Source organism: Macaca thibetana, chromosome 9 (assembly GCF_024542745.1).
Source record: "Macaca thibetana thibetana isolate TM-01 chromosome 9, ASM2454274v1, whole genome shotgun sequence".
Classification (NCBI taxonomy): Eukaryota; Metazoa; Chordata; class Mammalia; order Primates; family Cercopithecidae; genus Macaca; species Macaca thibetana.
In genome coordinates, this window is record NC_065586.1 from 121,095,163 (window position 1) to 121,118,639 (window position 23,477).

The 23,477-nt window shown below is 49.2% G+C and overlaps 2 protein-coding genes across 8 annotated transcripts in view; both read right to left on the minus strand.

The window, feature by feature from the left end:
• The window catches only part of EEF1AKMT2 (EEF1A lysine methyltransferase 2), a 331,933-nt gene that overhangs the window by 279,110 nt on the left and 29,346 nt on the right, over nt 1-23,477 (minus strand). The window lies entirely within an intron of this gene.
• The window catches only part of CTBP2 (C-terminal binding protein 2), a 173,287-nt gene that overhangs the window by 37,085 nt on the left and 112,725 nt on the right, over nt 1-23,477 (minus strand). For 5 of the 7 annotated variants that reach the window (XM_050803755.1, XM_050803756.1, XM_050803757.1 and 2 more), the window contains exon 3: nt 13,901-14,059. The exons of 1 other annotated variant lie outside the window; for it this stretch is intronic. In XM_050803755.1, the coding sequence (XP_050659712.1) occupies nt 13,901-13,958 (58 nt within the window). In that variant the 5' untranslated portion in view covers nt 13,959-14,059. Of the gene's footprint in view, nt 1-473; nt 8,489-13,900; nt 14,060-23,477 lie in introns of those variants that run through there. One more of the 7 variants, XM_050803761.1, reaches the window with a different exon arrangement.

Consider the following 23,477-nt stretch of genomic DNA (forward strand, 5'->3'; position numbering starts at 1 on the left):
TTTCACACGATCACGCCCTTCTAAATGGAGGATGCACGCTTTAGAGCCAGCATTTGATGAAACATTCCTGCCTTCTCCAAAGCTCCCCAGCGTGAACTAGAGAAAAGGCCACCCCTTGTAAGCTCAAGGCTGCAGTCTGTTCTGAGTGACTTCTGAGTTTCTCCAAGAAACACAGTTGAGTTATACCACTGTCATGGGAAATCTACAAATCAACCCGACCTCAACTAAAGAACAGGAGGGCACTGCTGCCCCAGCAGATCTGGCCTGATACACAAATCTGATTAACCTAAGAGAAGCCGTGTCAACTGGTCACAGTGCTGCATCCTTCTTGTTTTGGTGGTGTGTGTGTGTGTGTGTGTGTGTGTGTGGCCTGGCGAGTGAGGACTTGCCATCCTATGTTCAAACTTCCACAACCCCGCACCCCCCTGCTCCCCCCAGGTCCCCAGGCAGGGCAGGCGGGGAGGATGTATTACTTGGTTCTGGTGCAAGCATGGTGGACACGATGATGGGCGCTCCCGTGCGCCGGGCCACCTTCTGGTACGGTGAGTGAGGTGTGTGGAGGCTCTGGCTGGCTGGCGGCAGGGTGGATGGCCCCAGGGGCGCACTTGGCTTCCGCAAGACCTGGGGGCTGCCGTGAGGGCTGGGCAGCGGAGAGGCGGCCACGTTGCGCTCCCTCTTTAGCAGCTCCATGGGCACCGTGTATGCTGTGGAGTAGGCTGTTCTGGGGCCTGGGTGAAGGGGGTTCGAGGGGCCCGGGTTAGTCAAGGCCACCCCTGCCTGCAGGGAGTACGTGGGGCTCAGACGCGCTGTCAGGGCGCAAGGGGTGGGAGAGCTGTACCCGGAATTGGAGGGGAAGTGGGGGGCATGGGCACCCACGCCAGGGGCAGAATAGGTGGCCGCCGTCTCCAGGAGGTGCTGAGATGGTGCGCTGGAGGGGCGGCGAGCCGGGTCTCCAGCTCGGGGGGCTGCTGTCTGCAGGGGACCTGCAGGCTGGGGCTGCAGGGCTGCAGTGCCCAGAGAAGCCAAGTCACCATGGAGCAGTTCGCTTCGGTGGCTGAAGCTGCTGGACCGCGCCCGGGGCAGGGGGCCCACCCGGTCTTGCCTCCGCAGCTGCATCTCGGTCCTGCAGCTGCTGGCCAGGCGGCTCAGAACACGGGCCTGGCCCAGGTTGGGTGCGACAGACTTGATATCCGCGTCCTCCAGGGTAGCCAGGACGGCTGGGGAGTCAAAGCCCTGCTGTAGTAGGGCTGCCAGCGTGGCCTCTGCCAGCCCCTCCGCCCGCAGAAAGGCCAGGAATTCAGGGGGCATGGTCCTCTTGCCACCAGGACCCTGGAATGCGGACAGGTCAGCTTCGTAAGTCTCATAAGCCATCTTGGACGGGATGCTTTCCTGGGCAGGCCCGTAGCCTCGATTCAGGGCCCCCGGGGCCACCCCTGTACTGCCCTCGGGGGCAGTAGCTGAGCTGGGGTCCACAACCAGGCACGTCGGGGCCACCTGTCTGGCAGAGGCAGGCTCAATGGGTCTTTCGCCGATGTCGCTGAAGACCTGGCTGGGGGGGTAGGCAGGCGCCTCCGCCCCATACCTGGCGTTGGGCTGCTCCCGTCCATACCGCCCGGGGGATGCAGCCCTGCTGTGTGTCCGCTGCCCCTGAGGGATCATTTTACCTCCAGGATCTCGGTACAGGTGACCGGCATCCTGCAGGGCAGGTGACCGGCCTTGCATTTGATCCCATGACGTTCTGCTGCCAAGTGCTCCATAGCTGGGGACCGGCCGGCTGACTCCTGGGTCTCGATAGAGGGGAGGCTCTTTGGGCACCCTAGCAGCTCCAGACGGGTCACTGTAGTAATCCCGTGGCAGCAGGGGGCTGCGACCAGACATCACTGCCTGTCTGTTGTCGTAGAAGGTGAAGTCAGGAGTAGACCCCTTTCTTGCAGCCACTGAGTTATAAACGGCCTCCTGGTACAGGTAGGGCTCGGCGGCCCCGGGCAGGGCAGCGTCCTGTGGTCGGTGGTTTGGCTCAAACCAAGTCCCCTCTGCCGTGCCATACGTCAGGGAGCTTCTCCTCCCCAGAGGCCGCAGGGACTCGGCGTTCTCCCAGGGGCCCTCGTACCACCCGGCAGCATCCCAGCTCTGAGAACGACCAATATTTATATGCCTGCTGGGAACTGGCATTGGAAAAAAAATGACTGCGGATGAGGCAGAGGAGAAGCTTTTCTTTATAAATCTTCAATTACATACATCAAACACAGACCTGGCTGTGTGCTAACCCTTCCGAGACGGCAGGGACAACCAACTGGGGGTTTTCTGTTTCAAAGCATGGCCTAAATTATTAATACTCCGAAACCTTAGCAGACAAAACATAAGACTCACGGTAACTTTGCCTCACTCCCCAATGATAGCCAGAGAGGTCCGTTCCTTACAGCTCAGTCCCAGAGAGGAGGCTGTCCCCAGCCTGCCAGGTCCCCCTTCCTAGCTGGTGTGCTCACATGGACCGGGGCTCTCTCAGCATGAGGATTAGGAGCTAAATAAAACCCCTAAAGCTTTGTTCCATGTGACATCTCGTTAGACTGATGAAGCCGGCAGCTTGCTCCATCCAGCCCTCCCAAGCTGCAACTGGGATTTACTTCCACACTGAAAAGCTCGGGTTTATACTCCCCCTTCTGCAGCAGGGTACTTTTAGGATGAGCACTGTCTCCCCCTCTGGACAGGGCTGCTCCCACCCCCGCCACTGATTCCTGAGAGGCAACAGAAGCAAAATAAGGCTGCTGCAGTGTCAGTCCACTCTTAATCCACCGCGATGAAACATTAATCCATGGCACAGCTAAACACAAATTAAACGTGGATAAACAGAAAAAGGTCCACACGTGATCCTAGGCCATGGATGTCGAGCCCAAAAAAGGGGCCAGCTCTGAAACCTGATGCTTTGATAATACTAAGATCTGGCTTTGAGATGACTCTCTGGTTGTGAATCAAAGCCCAAATGCATTCTTTACCTTATTACTGCGAAACACAGATCCGCTCATACTCCCGCGGTGGTGGGGCGGGGGGCTGGGGGAAGGGTGTGTGTGCCAGGGAAGGGCGTGTGTAATCTGGAATTTAAAGTGACTGCAACAGAGGTCACAGGAACAGGAGGATGGGCGACTAAACCTTACACTGCAAAGCAAAACTGGGAAGCGGCTGCATCTGAATATCTCATCTTCTTTTAGGTACGTCAGAAAGAAAAGCCTAATTCCAGCAGGCTTAGATCCTGCAGATGATTTTCCGTATTCACATGGATTAAGCTTTCAGAGTCCACAAAGGACTTCGGCGCAATAATGCAAAGAAGAGCAGTTATTTAGATAAAGGAGCGCCCCAAAGTATTAAGACATTTCCTTAAACATATAGAACAGTCCCAGAGAAGCAACATCCCAGACTAACACGGTAGGTTCCTGCCCTGCAGGATTCCCATGACAAAGAATTCACAGCAAAAATAAAAGCCGGTGATTAGGAAGCTACAAAGGCTATACACACTGAAAGCATTTTAAAATGAGACAATATGCATACCTGCAAGCTTTAAACCCAAGAGTGCTGTTCCTCACTCACATCTCTCTCAATCTGGCACTCTACTTAGAATCTTCTAAAGAGAAATACTAGTATTTTTTTTTCTTGAGATGGAGTCTCGCTCTGTTGCCCAGGCTGGAGTGCAGTGGTGTGATCTCGGCTCACTGCAAGCTCCGCCTCCTGGATTCACGCCATTCTCCTGCCTCAGCCTCCTGAGTAGCTAGGACTACAGGCACCCACCACCACGCCTGGCTAATTTTTTTTTTGTATTTTTAGTAGAGACGGGGTTTCACCGTGTTAGCCAGGATGGTCTTGATCTTCTGACCTCGTGATCTGCCCGCCTCGGCCTCCCAAAGTGCTGGGATTACAGGCATGAGCCACCACATCCGGCCCTAATGTTTTTTTTTTTTTTGAGACAGAGTTTTGCTCTTGTTTCCCAGGCTGGAGTGCAATGGCACGGTCTCTGTTCACTGGAATCTCTACCTACTGGGTTCAAGCAATTCTCCTGCCTCAGCCTCACAAGTAACTGAGATTACAGGGTTCAAGCAATTCTCCTGCCTCAGCCTCACAAGTAACTGGGATTACAGGTGTGTGTCACCATGCCTGGCTAATTTTTATATTTTTAGTAGAGACTACCATGTCTCCATCTACTTCACCATGTTGGCCAGGCTGGTCTTGAACTGATCTCAGGTGATCCACGCGTCCTGGCCTCCCAAAGTGCTGGGATTACAGGCGTGAGCCACTGTGCCCGGCCAACACTTCAGGATTAAGCCACTTTGCTAATTTCCTCTCCTTGTTGTAATGAACAACGTGACATTACGTGGTGTTAGTACTATGTAACCCCACTCAGGGTGCAGGCACACCCTTCAAAGATGGGTGGATGAACTCCGAGCATTCCAGGAAAATCCCCCATGCTGTCTTTTTGAAGCAGGGTAAGGTAGCTCTGCTGACTCACCCGCTTATTTACTATCTGGTTTTCAGCTCAGCAAGTTCTCAAATGGAAACAGGGCTCTATAGAAGAATGTTTACCTGGTAACTCCTAAGAAACCAGTCATGATTCTTAGGGAGGTTCCTGAGCTGGTGTTCAAGCGTGATGGCAGGAGCAGGGGCAGATGTGGGTAGATGTGCTTTGGGGCGGCGTCAGCCTCCCATTGGACCAGGAGGCCCAGCTTCCATTTCTATCAGCTTCCAACCTGTTCTGCTTGGAAACCACCCAAACTCACACAGCCAAGGCTCTGAGATTTCACAAATATTGTGACAGATGTTTTCCCGTGCCAGGTAAGAACACCTGTAACTGGACTCACACTTTTCCAAACACTCTGGTTACACAAACAACACACACACACACACACACACCCCACACTACAGTCTTTTAAAAAGGACTGCTTTTCTGAAAAATTCTCATGTTGACTAAAAGTGAGATGGGACCAATTAGAGTAATACATCTCATGGGCTTCATTTTTTAATTCTGCCAAAACACTCTCTATAGAAATTATGTCAAGTAAAAATAAGATGATTGTATAGCAGAAAAATCATCTCCTGAAAATTAAGAAAGATAAACCCAAACTCTCCTGCAGACAAAATGAACCCAAGAAAAAGCCGGTTGTGTAGAATAACCCGACAGCCATGTCGGGGAGACAGGCAATGTCCGCCCAAAGCCAATTCCGAAGTCCATGTGCAACACAAGGTGTCAGTTACCAACAACAGAGACCTATAGAGACCCAGACAATTCCAGAGATGGATCCAGAAAGTTCCAGAAAAGCTGGGAACAGCAGCCTTTGGACAAACTGCCAACAAGCATTTCATGTTCCCACTGGAATAATCATGCAGGAAACTGCTTGAAATGAGTGGGAAAACACGACTCTGGGGTCTAATTCTCACTTTTACAGAAAGAAAAGATCAGGTGGGATCAGTGAGGCTGAAGGCTGCAGTGACATGAGAGTCTCTGGCTCAGTGGCATGTCCCTCGTAGCTGTGCTGTCACCTGCCCACTAGCTGGGCTGCCAGGTCTGTCTCAAGGCCTTATGAGGGGATAGCTCATTCTCAGGAGGCAGCAGACCCCAACTTAGGGAACAGCTTCCCCAGGGGGTGTCCAGCACCTGCCTGGGCTTCCATTCCCTGGTCCTACCTCCACCGACACGAAGGGCCAGGGCAGCTCTGCAGGTGACGGCAGAAGTAAGATCTCAGGAGGCTCCTCGGTGCCTGCTGCATCCCAGGACGGAGCCACCACAGTGTCCTCTGCATCTCCCACAGCCAGCACCTCCCCAGGGAGGCTGCAGAAGTTAGCGGGTAACAGTTTTCTAGCAGACACAGGGCAGAAAAATTGGCCTACGGCATACCCATTTCCTGCTTTTAAATGTGGACAGCCTGTGGTGGATTTTTGTATGTTTCTGTCAAGGTAAGTGTTGTGGAATTTGTGCCATTAAAAAAGTTTTCTTGGGCCGGGTGCGGTGGCTCACGCCTGTGTGGTAATCCCAGCACTTTGGAAGACTGAGGGGGGGCAGATCACCTGATGCCAGGAGTTGGAGACCAGCCTGGCCAACATGGCAAAACCCCATCTCTACTAAAAATACAAAAATTAGCCAGGCGTGGTGGCACGCACCTGTAATCCCAGCTACTTGGGAGGCTGAGGCAGGAGAATCGCTGGAACCTGGGAGGTTCAGGTTGCAGTGAGCTGAGGTTGCACCACTGCACTCCAGCCTGGGCAACAGAGCGAGACTCCATCTCAAAAAACAAAAACGAAAACAACAACAACAACAAAAACAAAACAAAACAAAAAAACAAAATTTTCTTTCCTCTCATCAACCCCCTGCCTCCGAAGTCCTCAGCCCAAAGTAACCAACTTGGCTCATCTAATGCAAAGGGTAGGAGACTACACCGAACGCACTGGTTACACAGCAAACACAAAGTTGGCTGGGTTTTAAAGCAGCCTTCATCTAAATCACACAAGCACACAGCAACAATTAGCAAAACTGCCCAGACATCGTTTCAGTTATCAAAGGGGCCGAGTGGCACTGCGCCCTTGCTTGCACACTGAGTGCCTTCACCAATTTCTGGGCCTGGAGCGCAGAGGCTTGGGCACCCGCGCAACGCACCAAAGGAAGTCAGGAGAGTGACGTGGAGTGTCTGAACCAACCCAGCCCTTTCCAGATTAGCTGCATCCTAAGAAGCCCCAGCCCTCGTGTCTCTCAATATTTAGCCATGGTAAGTGAAAACAAAGGCCTGCACATTGCTTCTGACTCAATTTCTTGCCTATATTGTAAAGCGTCCTGAGAACTGCATTGTGAAAATTAGGTTTGATTACCACTCATTATGGGGTTTCAAAATAAAAAAAGCAAGCCCGTTCTCTTGCATGGCCCATTTTGAAAGTATCGGTGGTGCCAAAGTGTGCCCTGGGACCCCAGCTGGGATGCAGGACAGGCCTCACCTTGGACCATGTCAGGTTTCCCATTTCTAGCAATGGAACACACTTGACCTCAAGAGGCTTCTTCGCTCAGCTCTGGACAGCACCTGGCACGAGATGCTCCACACAGTAGGTGCTCAATGAACACCACCCCTTCCACTCTTTAGCAGCTTTTCCTGCAGATTCCCAAAGTCTCCACCTCACCTCCACGGTGCCCCGCCCCATCACACTCCACTGTTTTGAGGTCTCCTTGGCTGTCCTGGGATCAGAAGGTCCCAGGACTTCTTCCTTCGTCTGGTTTTGTTAGCAATGCTCCTAATCAGGGCTGGCTCAGCCAGCCCTCCCCCATGAAGCTTTCTCAGTCCAATTCTGTCACTTTGTCCTTAGTCCAAAAAATCTGCCACTCATCAAGATGAGAAAAGCACTCCAAAAATAATCCAGAGAATGCATGTGCCTGCAGAGACAGACCACGGCATGGCCGCTGAGCCCCCGACCTGTGAGTGGAGCGCACCCCTCCCTCCACGGCACGTGCTCCCTCCATCCATCACGTGCTTTTCATTTCGTTTGACACTCGGGCTGTAAATCAAACTGTCGACTATGACTCGATGGTGATGGACGGCTGGCCTCAAGGGAGTGTACGGTGTGATGGGGAAAAATGACAGAGACATGGACACAGTCCCCAGAAGCCCCCCTCCCGCCCCCGCCCCGATCACAACCACTTCAGCCCTCTGAGCCTGAGCCCACATCAAAGCCCAAACGGCCCCATTTGCAAGCCTGGGCACGGTGGACACTAAGCTAGGCAAAGTATCCACTGCCCAAATATGAATGGCCGCCTGACAGGGACCTGAGCCTGCACGCGACAGTTTCAGCACACAGGCCTTGATGGGACAGTCAGCCTTTCTGCGGACACAAAAGAACTGACTCTCCGCCTCACTCCCAAGTCTCGGAAAAATTCCGTGTCACCCATCCCCCAGGTTGCAAATGGGAAGGGAGGGACCCTCCTGGCACAGACATCTCTTCAACCGGAGCACGGAAAACAAAACCCTCAGGTGATGAGAAACAGGCTGGAGGGACAGGGAGTGTGGGATCCCACTGTGCCCAGGTGCTCGACACCCAGAACGCTCCTTCCTCTCGGTGTCTTCACAGCCCAGCCGGGGTGCTCAGCCTGGCTCCTGCTGGATGTGGAAGGGCTGAGAAAGGCACGTGAGGTCACTCTGTAGATGGAGACCAGACAGAGACAGAGGAACGCCCTCGAGCACGCAAGCCAAGGTGCCTGGGCTTTAGTAGCAAGAGAGCCAAGCAGTAGAAACCAATCAGAGAGGAGTCTCATTTCACAGCTTAACACTGTACATTCTGGAAAATGAGAGAGGGCAAGAAGCTGGCAGCAAAATGTATGTTGGGGTTCTGGTTCACAGTCACCCCAAATACCTGTCAATTAGGTTGAGTTGTGTGAAGAGCGCAGAAGGTTCTCTGCACCCGTGCACGCTGCCGTCTGCTGCTGTCTGGCTACCCCGGGGCCTCCTCCAAATACGGGTATGTACTGTTCCCCCTGAGGCGCTCCTTCCCTGCCCGCCCCTCCCGGCCCCCCCTCAACCAGGCACTGCTCCCCACAAGGCACTGACTCGGCCTGAAACCAGAGACGCTCTTTCCCCAAAGGTGTGGGGACCGAGAGGGCAGGCACTGAGAATAAAGCCCCGGGCAGCCGGGCCCAGGAGCTCCGGGGCTGCACTGTGGGAGGTTTAGACTCAATCATCGACGGAGACAGGGCACCACCAACCAGAGGGTGGGAGACCGTGCGATTCACTGTGGTGGGGGCAGGAGCTGAAAACCGCAGCCACAGAACCAAGCTAGAAGATGGTGATGAACCCCCAAATCCCAGCCACTGACTCTAATCGCACTACACATCCCTGGCCCCCAAAGTAAAAGCAAAGCAGCCTTAATATGTTGCTATTAGAAAAAAGTGGTGAGTATGAAGGCATCCGCCCATCACCGAAATGACCAGTGCAAAGAGAAGCTTATGTTTGTGCTTGAGAAAAGAGTAACAACAGAGAAATAAAACACTGAACCTGATTCACAGTTGTAGAAAGGGAGGGCAGTCTATGAACCCCAACCCCAGAGTTGGTGGAGGAACAGGTCGGGTGAGGGGTTCCCTAGGGAGGGGTCCTCACTTTGAGTTTCTCTTTTTTTTTTTTTTTTTTTGAGGTGGAGTCTCGCTCTGTCACCCAGGCTGGAGTGCAGTGACCGGACCTCGGCTCACTGCAAGCTCCGCCTCCCAGGTTTGCACCATTCTCCTGCCTCAGCCTCCTGAGTAGCTGGTACTACAGGAGCCTGCCACCACTCCCAGCTAATTTTTTGTATTTTTTAGTAGAGACGGGGTTTCACCGTGTTAGCCAGGATGGTCTTGATCTCCTGACCTCGTGATCCGCCTGTCTCGGCCTCCCAAAGTGCTGGGATTACAGGCTTGAACCACTGCGCCCGGCCTCTGAGTTTCTCTTAAAGCCAGGGACAGATAAGGCAAAACATGAAATTTTACTCCTTGCAAGTGCACTTTTGCCTGTAAAGCTTCGCCTTGACTGTTTCCTGAACCTTTACCTTTGCGTAAGATTGTTTGGGTATGTTCATTTGTGCTTTGGAGTTTTAAGGCATGTCTAGTTGACTATTGTATATTTACATAGCTAATGCAATTACAGCTAATCACATAATTGCTGGAAATGTGTATAATTGCCTGATCCCAACATATAATTATAATGTATAGCAACATTATGAATCCCATTTTTAAAATCCACATTTTGGGGCTATTTAAAGTTATTTATTAGAACTGTTGGTGGACTACCTATAGGCAGGCTTCAACTCTTGTTTCTTTACAAAGTGCTCAAAGTGCTTTAAAAAACAAAAACAAGTCCTGATTTAACAATGCATTTTGACAAAGAGGTGAAAACAAAACAGCTACCCAGAACAAAAACAAACAAAATCTCAAATACCAAACAAAACCATTTGTCAACACTCTGTGGATTTCGCTCTTTCCTGGGGGAAGAGAAAGTCGCTCTCAGCCTGGAGGTTCTGATGAGTGTCTGCCAGGCAAGGAGGCTGCCGGAAGAAGGAGAGCCTCCCTCTGGACTTCGAGACCACTCGGGTAACCTTGGCGACCTGGAGGCACCCGTCTTTGTTCCTTATACATACGAATGACCTTGCTTGGGGGCACATCCCACTGAGATGCTTCCACAATGGCAAGCTCAACCCACTGGGAAGAGCAGAAGAGCCCACAACACAGAAGAAAGCACTGGGGCAGCTCCTTCCACCTCATCCCTGGCAGCATCTTCTCAAGACTTCTCGTTTTCGTCTATGACAAAGATGACGCAGAACGAGATTCCCAGAATTTCTAACTATCTGTGTGTTTCATAGAAACCAGCTTGTCTCCTTCCTCACATCCATCCAACCAGCTCATCGCCCTCATTCCTTTTATTCTCTGTGGTCGTGAGAACATTCCAGAGGTGAGGAATGTTTCATGAGTTTGTTTATTTAAGAAGAGGCCCCTTTTATTTGTGCCGAGGAAACGGAGAAGCAGCCTCCCTGAGTCATGTTACAAGGGGACTCATCACAACTCAGCTGATATCGTCCTCGGAACCATTTTCCACGTCTCTAACACATTCGAACAAAAGGCAGTAAAACGAAACGTGTACTTTTTTCAAGTTGTGATCGCAATACCAATAGGAAAGGGGAGCAGCGTTTACGGACTGATTCTGTCGTAACCCACAAGAAGAAACTCTAACAAAAAGTTACCACCAACAACAGCCATTGTGGTTTATTAAGTTCTACAAACCCAGGGCTCTGCAAGATGTTCTTCTGGGTTCCCTTTGCAATGCTGAGTGATTGTTAGCTAGCCCTCATCTCTAACCAACAAATGTTTGGGGCACACCAAACGAGTTCTGGCATAATGCGATAAGGCAGGTACTAAAACCCTCCAGCTGGTACAGTTCACAATGTCAATGAGGTCAGCAAACTAAGCAGATAGGAAAACCTCAATTATACTTGAGAATGAGGAGACCACAATCTTGTTCTGATCAGCCTGTGTTATAAGGGGGCTCCTTCGTAATAATTCTTATATGGTATTATAGGATTGTTTGATAGTAGGCATCAGAAAAAAAAAACCAAAGAAACAAATTATAAATATCAAACTCAAAGAGTTACATTAAAAAAATTAAAATCTGGCTTTTAAGTCGGCTAGAAAGGCCATTATTCCAGCTCATTTGGCTGGAGTCCCAAAGACTCTCTGCGTCCTGCTCCCAGAGTAGAGATACAGCACGGCGGGGTGAATCCCCACGGCCGATTCTGGGCATACAGAGTGATCAAACTCCATGCCACTTTTTCTTGCTTTGAAAGTTTCAAGGAGGAAGGGGCTGGACAGGCCTTAGAAAGCAGGGAAAGGTTGTAGAAGTATCTGTGCAGGGGTGATGCTCAGATTCCACCGGAGTACCTGCAGTGGGATCCTGGAGAGGCCTGCCTGATTCCAGAAAGAAAACAAACCTAAGGGACACAGAAGTCCCTGTGTCCTCGCGTGTAGGCAGTGGGAAGAAAAAACAGTTTGACAGGCTCTCTGCATATCAATACAGAACATTCTACAAGTAGTTGACACAATAGAGACATGGTGAGAATTCAAAGCTAGAGGGAGTGTGTGTGTGTGTGTGTGTGTGTGTGTGTGTGTGTGTTACATGTTCAAGGCCTTCAGGTGGAAGAAAGAGCTGAATCCAAGGAGCTGATATGAGAGAAGGCCAAACAGAGAAAAACAGACTGCCCAGGTTCCTGGGTGCAAACTGCCCACTGCTCAGCACCTCTCTGGCAGCACCTGTGAGATGGGTGCACCTGTCCTGACCCATAACAGCTGCCACAAGGACTAAGTCAGCTTATACACAGGAGGAGCACCAACAAAGCACCCGGGACCAACTGTGAGTGCTTAATGAGATGCCCAGGGAGCTGACAAATAGGTGGCGACCCACATTGGAGTAACTGCATTTTGGCCTGTCTGCGTGGATAGTGGTCACTGAGAAATTTAAACAATATAACTGCAAATGTATCTGGAACACTACACATGTGCAAGGTAACGCAAACTTCTGTTATAAAAAATTGGCTGAAAATTTCCTATTACACATGAAGAGGGTGGGAAGGTTGGTGAACCATCCTTCAGCACCTGTCGGGGTGGGACAGAGGGTCTGCAAGCAGACAATGCTTTTGCCCGAGTCAGGTTTATATAGCCATGGAAACACAGAGGAAACGCGGCTGGCTTTTCAATCCCATTCTAGCTTCCGATGCAACACCCCCGGAGAATCCCGGGGGAAGCGGGTGGAATCAGCTCCAGAGGCATTCCTGCTACTAACCCTGGAAAGCTGAATCATGAGCATGTTCCAGAAGCAAGTACTCAGTAACCTCAATCGAGCACCTTTACACTGGAAGTCAAGAGTAAATTTTACAACTCCCCATACAATCGGGAGAACCCATACTGTGGAATAGCCTACAAATCAATGGGGCCTGGGCTCTTCAGTAAGTCCAGTGTCTCTGAAAGTCAAAAAGCCCAGGGGATAATTTTAGACTAAGGAGACTAGAGAGATGTAACAACTGAACACAAAGCATGACCCTTACCTATTGCACAGGCAGAGACGTGGGGGGAATGCGGATATGCATCCTGTATTAGACAATACTGTTCTGAGGTTAGATTCCTGGGGTTCCTTCCAGTATTGGGAGGGTGTAGGAAATTGGATAAAAGGTGCCATGCCATAGGTACTCCAGAGTAAAGGGCTGCCCCTGCATTTTTTCAGATGGTTCTGGAAGAAAATCCATCACCTACTCACACACGTGTCTATTTATATGTATATCTCTATTTCTATATCCCCTCCAAGAAATCTGGAAAACTGAATGGCATATTGGTGTTCACTGTACTATCCTACCAACCTCTCTGTAGGTTTTTATAGTTCGCGAATGTTTACTTTAAAAAACCCCTTTAACGTCAAACTCCTTATACTGAACAACCGGAATGTCAGTGCTTTTGTGATCTTGCAGCGCAGAGTTCTGTGGGGCCGTGGAGTCACTCAGCAGAATGTCTACGATGTCCCCACCCCGTGTGGCCTGAGCCACATCTACTTATAGGACAGATAATTCCATATGGGGCAGCTGCAGGGGAAGGCCTGTGGGTTGCATATTCCTGTCTGCAAACTGGTGCTCAGCTACTGCGTGTGCGTGAAGGGGTGCAGAGGGGCTGCGGAGCCACCTTCGCTTCCCTCCGAGAGCCACCCTGTAGGGCAGTACCAGCAATCACCCTGAGCAAAGAGCAGCCCTGTAGCACCGACCCCCCCGTCTGGCAGGCGCACTCACCCCCAAACCCAGATCCACACGGTGGTTCCTTACCACCCGCTATCTGGGAGAGTACAGTGCTTAATCAACACTTCAGAGTTTTGTCCCCAGGTTTCCATTAGATTTTAATTATGTTTATTTTTCTTTTCACGAATAGAACACTTCCAGACATTTCCAAAGATACCAGGGACATGAACACACCACGAGGGGCAATGCTGGGCTCTTCAGGAATCTCATAACATCAGGGAATTCAGCATCGTAAATATCTTAATCCAAAACAGGTAAAGTCCTGAGACTTCAGGAAGTGAAAAAAGATGGTCCTAATCAACATCATCTTTCATATGCATAATACACGGAAGACATGGACCTCAGGGCCCACCAGCCCTGAAACTGTCCTCCTAGTCTCCAACCCCGCCCCAGAAGCCAGGCCTTGTCCTAAGCCAAGGCCAGGCCCATGGCCAAGGGCACCCAGCAGAGGGTGCCGATGCTGTGCGGTGTTGGAATCGCAGGAGGGACTCTGGCTTGCGGGGGTGGCACAGCCAACTCAAGGGAGCAGCCAGCAAGATTTGAGTGAGGGACTAGGTATGTTTGGTAAAACCGCCAAACACGCTCTTACCTTCACAAATTCTGTCCAATCGCTGTCTCTTGACTTTGTGCTTATCCACAAGGGCCATTCTTTATGGAACTTTGCAACTCTCAGATCAAAAGGCAAAGCAGTCCTCTAAGAACTTAAGGGAACTCGCAGGAGTCTGCGTGCATGACGCCACTATGAACCCTGAAACAAGGAGAAAAGAATCCTTACTCTCTGGAGACCCTCCGGGCACAGGACAACAGCTCATTGGGGACTTAACTGCTACTTTCTATAAGGGAACCTGCCGTCCGGACTCATGGGACTTGCTCTCTTCTCAAAACATGGGAATGGTGGTTGTCCCAAGTGCATCTCAGCCGCCTCCTGCTTATCATCTCATAATAGAAAGCAAGTGAATGCACACGAGACAATCGTCAGTTATTTCTGGAAGCAGCAAATTCCAACAGACCTCTTGCTTTTAACTTTAAGGCTATAAATGCCAATTTACTGACCAATTTGAAGTATAATAAATTGTGTTCCAGTGGCAGAGACCAAGTGACAGCCAGTTGGACCTGCCCCGGACGCACTCGCACTGAGATGCAGACATCCACTGCGGCAACTTGAGGGGCTCTGCCAAGGCCTTTGAGTTACAACAACGCTTTCCAAAACAGCAGCGCAGGGGACAGGGGTCAAAGCCACAGCTCAGCACAACACAAAATCCTGACCCTATCACGTGAGAACGCGGGTGGGAAGCCCCAGCAGCTCCTAACCAACGTTCGTCCGGTGCCACCTTCCTGAACCTTCCTTGCCGCTGGAGGGGACTGCAGTCAGCACCAGCAAGGGCAGGGTCCCAGGCTGCTGGCCTTGACACTGGGTCCCACCTATATGGGCTGAAGTATTTCTGATCGAGAGAGTGTAAGCATCCCCATGACGTTTCCGACAGAGGTGAGGCAGATGGAGGAGGCAAGTAAGGGTTTCCCACGTAGTTTGGGGTATGTGGGATTCCTTAGAGGGAGACCTGACTGAGGCCCGGGGAAGAGGAGCTGCTGCCCATCGTCCTTCTGGAAGGGTCAGGATCTGAGCACTTTGGAAGCCTCTGACTATCACCAATGTGCCAGGTGAGGTCCAGATCATTAACTGCTGTCCCCAGTATCCCAGCTTTTGAGTCACTGCTCTGGAACTGCATTCTTTACATTGATTAAAGAAGGCTTGGTGAATCTTGGCCAGGCGCAGTGGCTCATGCCTATAAGCCCAGCAGTCTGGGAGGCCGAGGCAGGCGGATTATCTGAGGTCAGGAGTTCGAGACCAGCCTGGCCAACATGGTAAAATCCTGTCTCTACTAAAAATACAAAAATTAGCTGGGTATGGTGGCAGGCACCTGTAATCCCAGCTACTCGGGAGGCTGAAGCAAAAGAATCATTTGAATCTGGAAGGTGGAGGCTGCGGTGAGCTGAGGTCATACCACTGTACTCCAAGCTGGTGACAGAGCAAGACTCTGTCTTGGGAAAATAAAAAAAAAGGCTTGAAGAATCTCAGTTGGGAAGCACAACATTTAAGGCCCACTCTATTGTCTTCTGTGTTTTTTTTTCCCCCCAAGGAACACAATTAAATCAGTCTTATTTTAAGAACATCACCACAACCACATACACACACACACACAGAAAAAGGGGTTCTCAGTGGAAAGAAAGAGGAGAGATGGAAGACAAAAGTGAGGCCCAAGGGGTAGAAATGAGGATGATGATGTACGGCCATCAGTTATGCAAAACATTAAGAGTTACTTTATCAAAAGGTCAGACTCAGGTCTACCAGGTTTCTGTAAGTGAATGGCTAATTTCCCAGCAACGAGGCTAAAAAGGCATCCGAAAGATTTATGGCGATAATTACGTGATTTTCAATAAAAGAGCTAGGAAAAAGCACAATTTCCAATCATATAAATAATTAATGTAACATCCCTGAGATACCAAACCCCTTCAACGATTGGGAAGTTCCCCCAAAACGGGGAATGACCATATCTGATCCGTCAGGAGATGAAGGTTGTCCTAGAATGTGTGGGGTTACCTTTGAGCAGATCCATATGGATATATTTTAAAAACTAGTTTTGCTAGTGTTGGCTTTTTTATTTTTGGTGAGACAGGGTCTGCTCTTCACTCAGGCTGGAATGCAGGGACAAGCTCATGGCTCACTGCAGCCTCAACCTCCCAGGCTCAAGCAATCCTCCCACCTCAGCCTCCTTAATACCTGGTACTACAGGCATGTGCCAACATGCCTGGCTAATTTTTGTATTTTTTGAAGAGATGGGGTTTCACCATGTTGCCTGGGCTGGTCTCGAACTTCTGAACTCAAGTGATCCACCCCCTCAGCCTCCCAAAGTGCTGGGATTACAGGCGTAAGCCACTGCACCTGGCCAGTGCTGGCCTTTCTGAAAGGCAACCACACAAAAAAAGAGTCCCTAACTGTAGCCAACTTGAGAGTTACCGGAGGTGGGGCGAGGGGCCAAACCTATCAATCTGGGCTTCTGTCCATGTCCCCCACCCACAAGTGACTCCAGGTGAGGTTGACCACGGAGGCTCAGGCCAGCAATTGTCATTTGCTCAGGCCCAAGCTCTGATGGCCAAACTGCAGTCTGGCTCCCCCTCAACTCTATTGTAAAAACAGAATTCCACATCAGCTGCATCATCCAAGGGGGGAAAAGAATTAATTAGTTAATTTTTGTGAAGACCTCGGAGATGAAAAATGACAGCATTATAGTCTGAGGCAAGGCGGGTTTCACACCCTCCTCCCCCAATCCCCAAGTGAGGCGTAATCATTCTTTTTGCTTTCCTTTGAATTTTAATTTGTATAATTAGATGGCTTCCTGAAAAATTGATAAGTAGAATTTCAATCATGCAATCAAAGGAAAGATCAGCCATCAGCTTCCACAAACGCCAACATTCTACTATTAAAAAAAAAAAGAGGCTGACTCCCATGTCTGGCTTTTTTGGGGGCTGGGGGGAAAGGGGGGTCACCCTCTGTTCTGGCCCTTCTGTGCGTTCCTTTTTGCACACCCTGGCCAGTGGCACCGACCCATGTTTAGCGCTGGCCATCTTGGCTCCCAAGGCCACCAGCCTCTGGGTCTGGTCTGGGCAGTGACCATTGATTTGTATAGCCTGAATCCCCTCCCCCGATATTTCTTTTGCAACAAGAATGTATGAAATGTGACATTTTCCTCCTTAGCCCTCCCAAGGAGCAAGCTATTTACGAGGACTTAATTACCACAACCATCTTCCAATGACAGCCACAGGCCCTCCTTGGAGCTGAGCTGCACACAGCGGACTCCAGCTGGTCTCCATGCTAAACAAGCCAGCACCCCCGGTCCACACTGGCTCTGGGCTCCCTGACATCATCACAGCTCTCTTGGTGATGCCTGCTACAAAAACCAGCCTCTGCCTTTATTTTAAACCAGTTTCCACTCATAAATCAATTTCCCCCCCCCCAAAAACACCAAACAACATGGGCACAAATAAGGAAGGAAAAAAAGTAGGGGGAATGTGTTTCACTATTCCACTTCTGCTGAAATGGCTCCTCAAACCATGTTAGTGGCGGAACTGTGGGTGGGGAGTTCTAGACCCTGCTTGTGGAATGAGCTTGGATGAGCTGTTCTGAAGACTCAGGCTCCTTGTTTGTAGAATGGGATGTCACTGTGATGTCCCAAAGTGGCAGTGAAGACCAACCAGTGAGAATGTGCACAAAAGCACTGGGTAGGAGCCCGCAGGTCTCTGCAAGCTGCTCCTGCCTTTCCTCTGACACCCTCTTGCACACTAACCCGGCAGGGAACACTCGCTCCCTTCTGGCTGAGGCTGGGAGGTAAACCTCAGTGAAGTTCACGGTCAACAGGAAAGCTGTATCTTTTCAAAAGGAAGAAGAGTGCCCTGAAGCCAAACCTCACAAGAAGAAACACTGCCTCCCCCCAAAAGGGAAGTTTTGGGGAGTCACAGGCCAAACCCCAACCAAAGATCAGAAACGTGGACCTCAAATTTTATTTGCTTGAAGTGAGGGCTGTGATCCAGGGCTGAAATATTTGGTGTCAGGACATTCAGCTCCCTTCTGAAGACGAACAAGGCTTGGAAAAGAAAGCCACTTGGAGATACTTGGTGGTTTGCAGAGGGGACACGTATGGAAGATGTGTTCCGTGGAGGTATCACAGAGAATGTCAGATTTTTAAGAAATTAGAGAACAAAAAGGAAAAACGGCACATTTTACAACCCCTTGCTTGGCTATCAAACTCCAACACATTCAGAAAGGGCAGGATTTCTAAAATCTGGGCAGGTTAATTTTACTCAATGACCATCACCAGCTCCCTCGCTGCCATCATGGGGTTCTCTACCAAGTGCCCTTAGGTTACACAGCACAAAAACCCAGCCCATTAACTCAGTTTTATAGACCCTCTCGATTTCTTTTTTTCTTTTTTTTGAGACAGAGTCTGCTCTGTAGCCCAGGCTGGAGTGCAGTGGCGTGATCTCAGCTCACTGCAAGCTCCGCCTCCCGGGTTCACGCCATTCTCCTGCCTCAGCTTCCCGAGTAGCTGGGACTACAGGCACCCGCCACCACACCTGGCTAATTTTTTGTATTTTTAGTAGAGACGGGGTTTCACCATATTAGCCAGGATGGTCTCGATCTCCTGACCTTGTGATCTACCCCCCTCCCCCAGCCTCCCAAAGTGCTGGGATTATAGGTGTGAGCCACCGCATCCGGCCGACCCTCTCGATTTCTTGACTCCACTTCCTAGTCTTCATCAAGAATAGGCAGCTGAAGGGATTTATAGAAGGCATGCCTCTGACAGTGCCTTTCTTCAAAATGAAATTTCTTTCAAATCCAGTTAAACATGATGATGGCTTTCAATTCTTTCAAGGAAATCTACTTAAACATTCTGTTAATAAAGGCAGACCGAGTTTCACAATATGCTCACAAATTAATATCATCGTAGTTAAGCAAGTTCTGGCAAAGTTCTCTGAATGTGTCTCTGGAGAACTCAGGTTTCATTGTTAAGTATGAGTGGGGTGTAGATTTCATGTTTGAGAGGTTGAGGCAGGAAGAAAAGACCCCAGCAACCCAGACAGCCGCATCGATGCACAAGGTCCACCACCCTTCTGAGCCTGGGATCCCAAAAGACAGGACTCACTCCTGAAAAGCTTCCTTCACCGAAGCCTCCAGGGCCTCTCAGTGCACCCGCAGGCTCAGCTAGAAGCCTGTGTGGCCTCTGTGCCAAGATGAGGAGGCAGCAACAGTCTAGGTGGCAGTGACACCCAGCACTTGCACGCATAGCCGAGGATCCTGTCCGGGCAGTGCCATTGGCACATCTGCAGATTCAGTGCCAGTTAACAGTGCCTTGAGAACACCAGCCCACCAATGACACCTGCCCAGAAAATACTCTGACTTTTCATCTGGAGTTAATAGAGCGACAGGTGCCCAGGCCACCTCACAAGAACACATTCCATAAGCTTCAGAAGCCAAACTTGTGCAACAGATGCCTTTCTTAGGAAGAGAGCTGGGCAGAATCTTCTGAACAGGTGATGAGCATTTTATTTTGTAAACTACACTTGGAAAAAACTACTAAAAACCAGACATAAGCAGGGCACGGTGGCACGTGCCTGTAGTCTCCCTCCTCAGAAGGCTGAGACGGGCAGTGGTCTTGAGGCTGTGGTGTGCCAGGATTCCACCTGTGAATAAAGCTACTGCACTCCAGCCTGGGCAACCTAGCGAGCCTGTCTCAAACTTAAAACAATGGCAAAACCAGATATAACAAAATAAATGTCCTAAAGGAGTCAGGGATCAGATCAGTGGGTCAAAAAGCACTGGCCCAGCCTTTGATTAAATGGCAACCATAACACCAGAGTTAATAACAAAATTACTAAAACTACTTTAAGGAAGGAAATGAAGCTTTTTGAGAAAATTAGGGTAGGAAATGAGCTTAGAGGAGCCAATTTTCAGAATGGCTGCTATGGACCACATGCTTGTGTACCCTACAATTCTTCCATGTTGAATGCTGAACTCATGGATGTTCAAACCCTAATTCTCACAGTGATGTATCTGGGTGCTGGGCCTCTGAAGGTGATTCGCAAAGCTTTGCCCTCAGAAACAGGATTAGCACCCAGTCCGTAGTACCCAATAGACGATCTCGCTGCTCCACGTGAGGACACAGCCAGGAAGTCCACAAGCCAGCAAGCAGGCCCTCCCAGATCCTGGATCTGCCAGATCGTTGGTTTTTCACTTCCCAGGCTCCAGAGCTGTGAGAAATAAAGTCACTCGGTCGATGGTATTTTTCTTACAGCAGCCCAAACTAAGATGATGGCCAAAAGTGACTATTGCTTTCTGATTATTAATTTTTGCAAATTTAGTTTTATGTTTTTGGGTATTAAGAGGGTGTCTGACTTCCAATATACTACCAATACAATGGTATACAGGAAAATCTCCCTTTCCAAGAGCCCCCATACCCCATGCCCTTAAGGTAACTAGCAGGACCCTTTCTTATTTATTTTTTTTTTTAAAGACAGATTCTCTCGCTTTGTTGCCCAGGAAATCTCAGCTCACTGCAACCTCCACTTCCCGGGTTCAAGTGATTCTCCTGCTGTAGCCTCCCAAGTAGCTGGCATGACAGGCACACACCACCAAGCCCACCCCTTTTTTGCATTTTTAGTAGATACAGGGTTTCACCACATTGGCCAGGCTGGTCTCAAACTCTTGACCTCAGATGATCCACCCCCCTTGGCCTCCCAAAGTTCTGGGATTACAGGCGTGAGCCACCACGCCCAGCCGTGACCCTTTCTAATATACACATTGAAGCTTCACTCTGGTTCTACCATCAAAGAAAGACTGGGGAGCTCATATTTCCCCAGGGAGCACCCAGCAGCCCAACCCCAGGGTGACATTGTCACACCCTGGTCACATGCCCTCCATCAGTTCCAAGGGCCCTACCCTCTAATTCCCTAGGGCTGATGCAATGCAGGCAACCCAGCTGTGGCCAACACAGGGCTACAACCCACTTCCGACACCCCAAGGCTAGGTATGCTACAGAATTCACAAGTGCTTGGGTTTAAAAAAAAAAAAAAAAAAAATACATGGCCTCCATAATCTATTACGGTGTACTCTCAAATCAACCATCTAAATATCTGTGCCAGAACAGATAATCATACTGACTCAACTGGATTAAGAAAGAATATAAAAAGTAGACTCCACAATTTAGGGCAGGCCAAATTCTGCCGCTATCAGAGTATTTTAGAATTTGGATATGAGGGCCAGGCGTGGTGGCTCATGCCTGTAATCCCAGCACACTGAGAGGGCAAGGAGGGCGGATCACATAAGGTCAGAAGTTCGAGACCACCCTGGCCAACATGGTGAAACCCTGTCTCTACTAAAAACACAAAAAATTAGCCGGGCATGGTGGTGCACACGCCTGTAATCCCAGCTACTGGGGAGGCTGAGGCATGAGAATCGCTTGAACCCAGGAAGTGGAGGTTGTAGTCAGCTGAGATCCTGCCACTGCACTCCAGCCTGAGTTACAGAATAAGACTCTTATCTCAAAAAAAAAAAAAAAAAAAAAAAAAAAAAAAATTTGGATATGAGGTTAAGGAATGTGGATATGTAATTCTGTTCTGTCCATCTAACTCCCACCAAAAATTCTTAGGGGCTTTGGAATGACCAAAAAATTCAAAGTGAAGCCCCCATAAGCTGCACAGCGTAAGAAATCTCAAAGAAACGTACACAAAGTCTCTGAGCACATGGAGCCAGTGCTAGGAGACGGCACACTATGAGGCTCTGGGCTGCCACACAGAAGGAGGTGAGCAAATCTAAAACCCAGGCTTTCCTTCGGCCAAGAAAGCTGAGCAAATCCTCCTGCTTTGGTTAAGGGTTGTGAGCACACGAAAATACATTTCCTGATGTTAAATGCAAGACTCCAGAATTCTAAATATTTTCACTTGCTAAAAGCTATAATCAAGAACAGAAGATTTGAGCAGAAAGAATTCGTGATTTTCCTAATTGGTTGTTTGATTTGTGTCATAATGGAAATTAAGTGTTGGTCTTTGTTGCTAAAGAAAATGAGCTGTTCCTGTGTTTAGGATTTTCACACATTTTAAAAGCACTTGTCTGTCTTCCAAATATGCCTTAAAAATAAACAGTATATTCGTTTTAATAGTGTTATTTAGTACTAAAGGCTAAGCAAAAAAAAGGGATAAAAGCAAATAAGCAAATAAACTAAATGACACCTCTATTCCTGTCTGTTTAGACATGAGGAATCAGGAATGCAAATTAATTTTTCCTTTTCCAGTTTTCTCTTTCGTACTCTGGCATGAACATTTTGATCTATAGCTGAGAAGTCTAGTTGAACAGAGAAAAAAAATTAGTGATCTCAAACTCTATGCAGACAGAAGTGGTTCCATCAGAAAATGCATCTTTTGTCACATACGGTGTGCAAGAAGTGATTCCAGAATGTTTATATCTGAACGTCACGCAGAAAAAGCATCCAGAACGTTGGAAGGTTCTCATGTCATGCCTGCCGAAGGGCACTGGGCCATGGTAAGTAAGGCCATTCAGGTGGGTACTCCTGTGCCCCTAAAATCGCCAGGGCAAAATCTGCAGCCTGTGATACAACTGGGCACACACAATGCATCTGTTGTGTCCAGTATGGTGTAAAAGCCATGGGGACTGATGGCCACTAAAGGTTCTTTGAACGTGAGGACTTGCAAAAGCAAGAGCCACCAGGCTACACTTCTTGGAGAGAAAAATCTGGAGGTTATATGCTAAACCTATGCAAAACTTAATACAATTTATTAGACTATGTATTCAACTGTCAATTGTAATTATATGATAAAACACTGTGTTATATGTATCATAGCGTATATAATAAACTGTTAATGAGATAATGTTAAACATTGCTGTGTTAGTATATGAAATGGGAGAAGATTTAATCCTCTTAAGGTAACTTTTAATTATTTAGCTTATACTTAACACATGAATTGCCTTTGTATTTAAATATCGAATAAAGGCAATTATAGGAAATAGCTACTTATCAAATTGCAATGATGAGATATGAATTTGTAAAAAAGTCTTCAGGTTAGATTTTTAAGATGTTTGCCTTTGGATTTTGCCTCAGAGAGGCCCGGAATCCTCGAATGATTTTGTGGGGACTCTACTGTCCTTAGGGGCCTTCTGAGATCCCAGCCCACTCATCTCCTGACACTGTAGGGTCCAGAATGCTCGTATAAGGACATGCTCTCTGCAGTCTCTGCTTGCTCTCAAAACCAATGGAGACCACCCTCGTGGGCTGACCTTTTCCTGCGGCAGCCCGTCCTGGGAGCTGGCCCAGCCCAAGGGAGGCCTGGTGTCCAGCGATGGGGCCCTTTGGCCGGCAGAGGGCACTGCACACCCTGCATGGCCTTCCAGAGGCCTCTTGGCCATGAGTCACCATCCTCATTTCTATCCCAACTTGGGCTCTACAAGCACCTGGAGAAAATAAGATCGGCTACTCCTAGAAGGGAAGGCCTGGTCCCATGGATGAGATGCTACATTTCCCCGAAAATTCCGGATGTGAAAGAGGCAGAAGGCTTCACCGTTCCAGCAGCAGATGCTTCGTTTCCAGGAGCATGATATG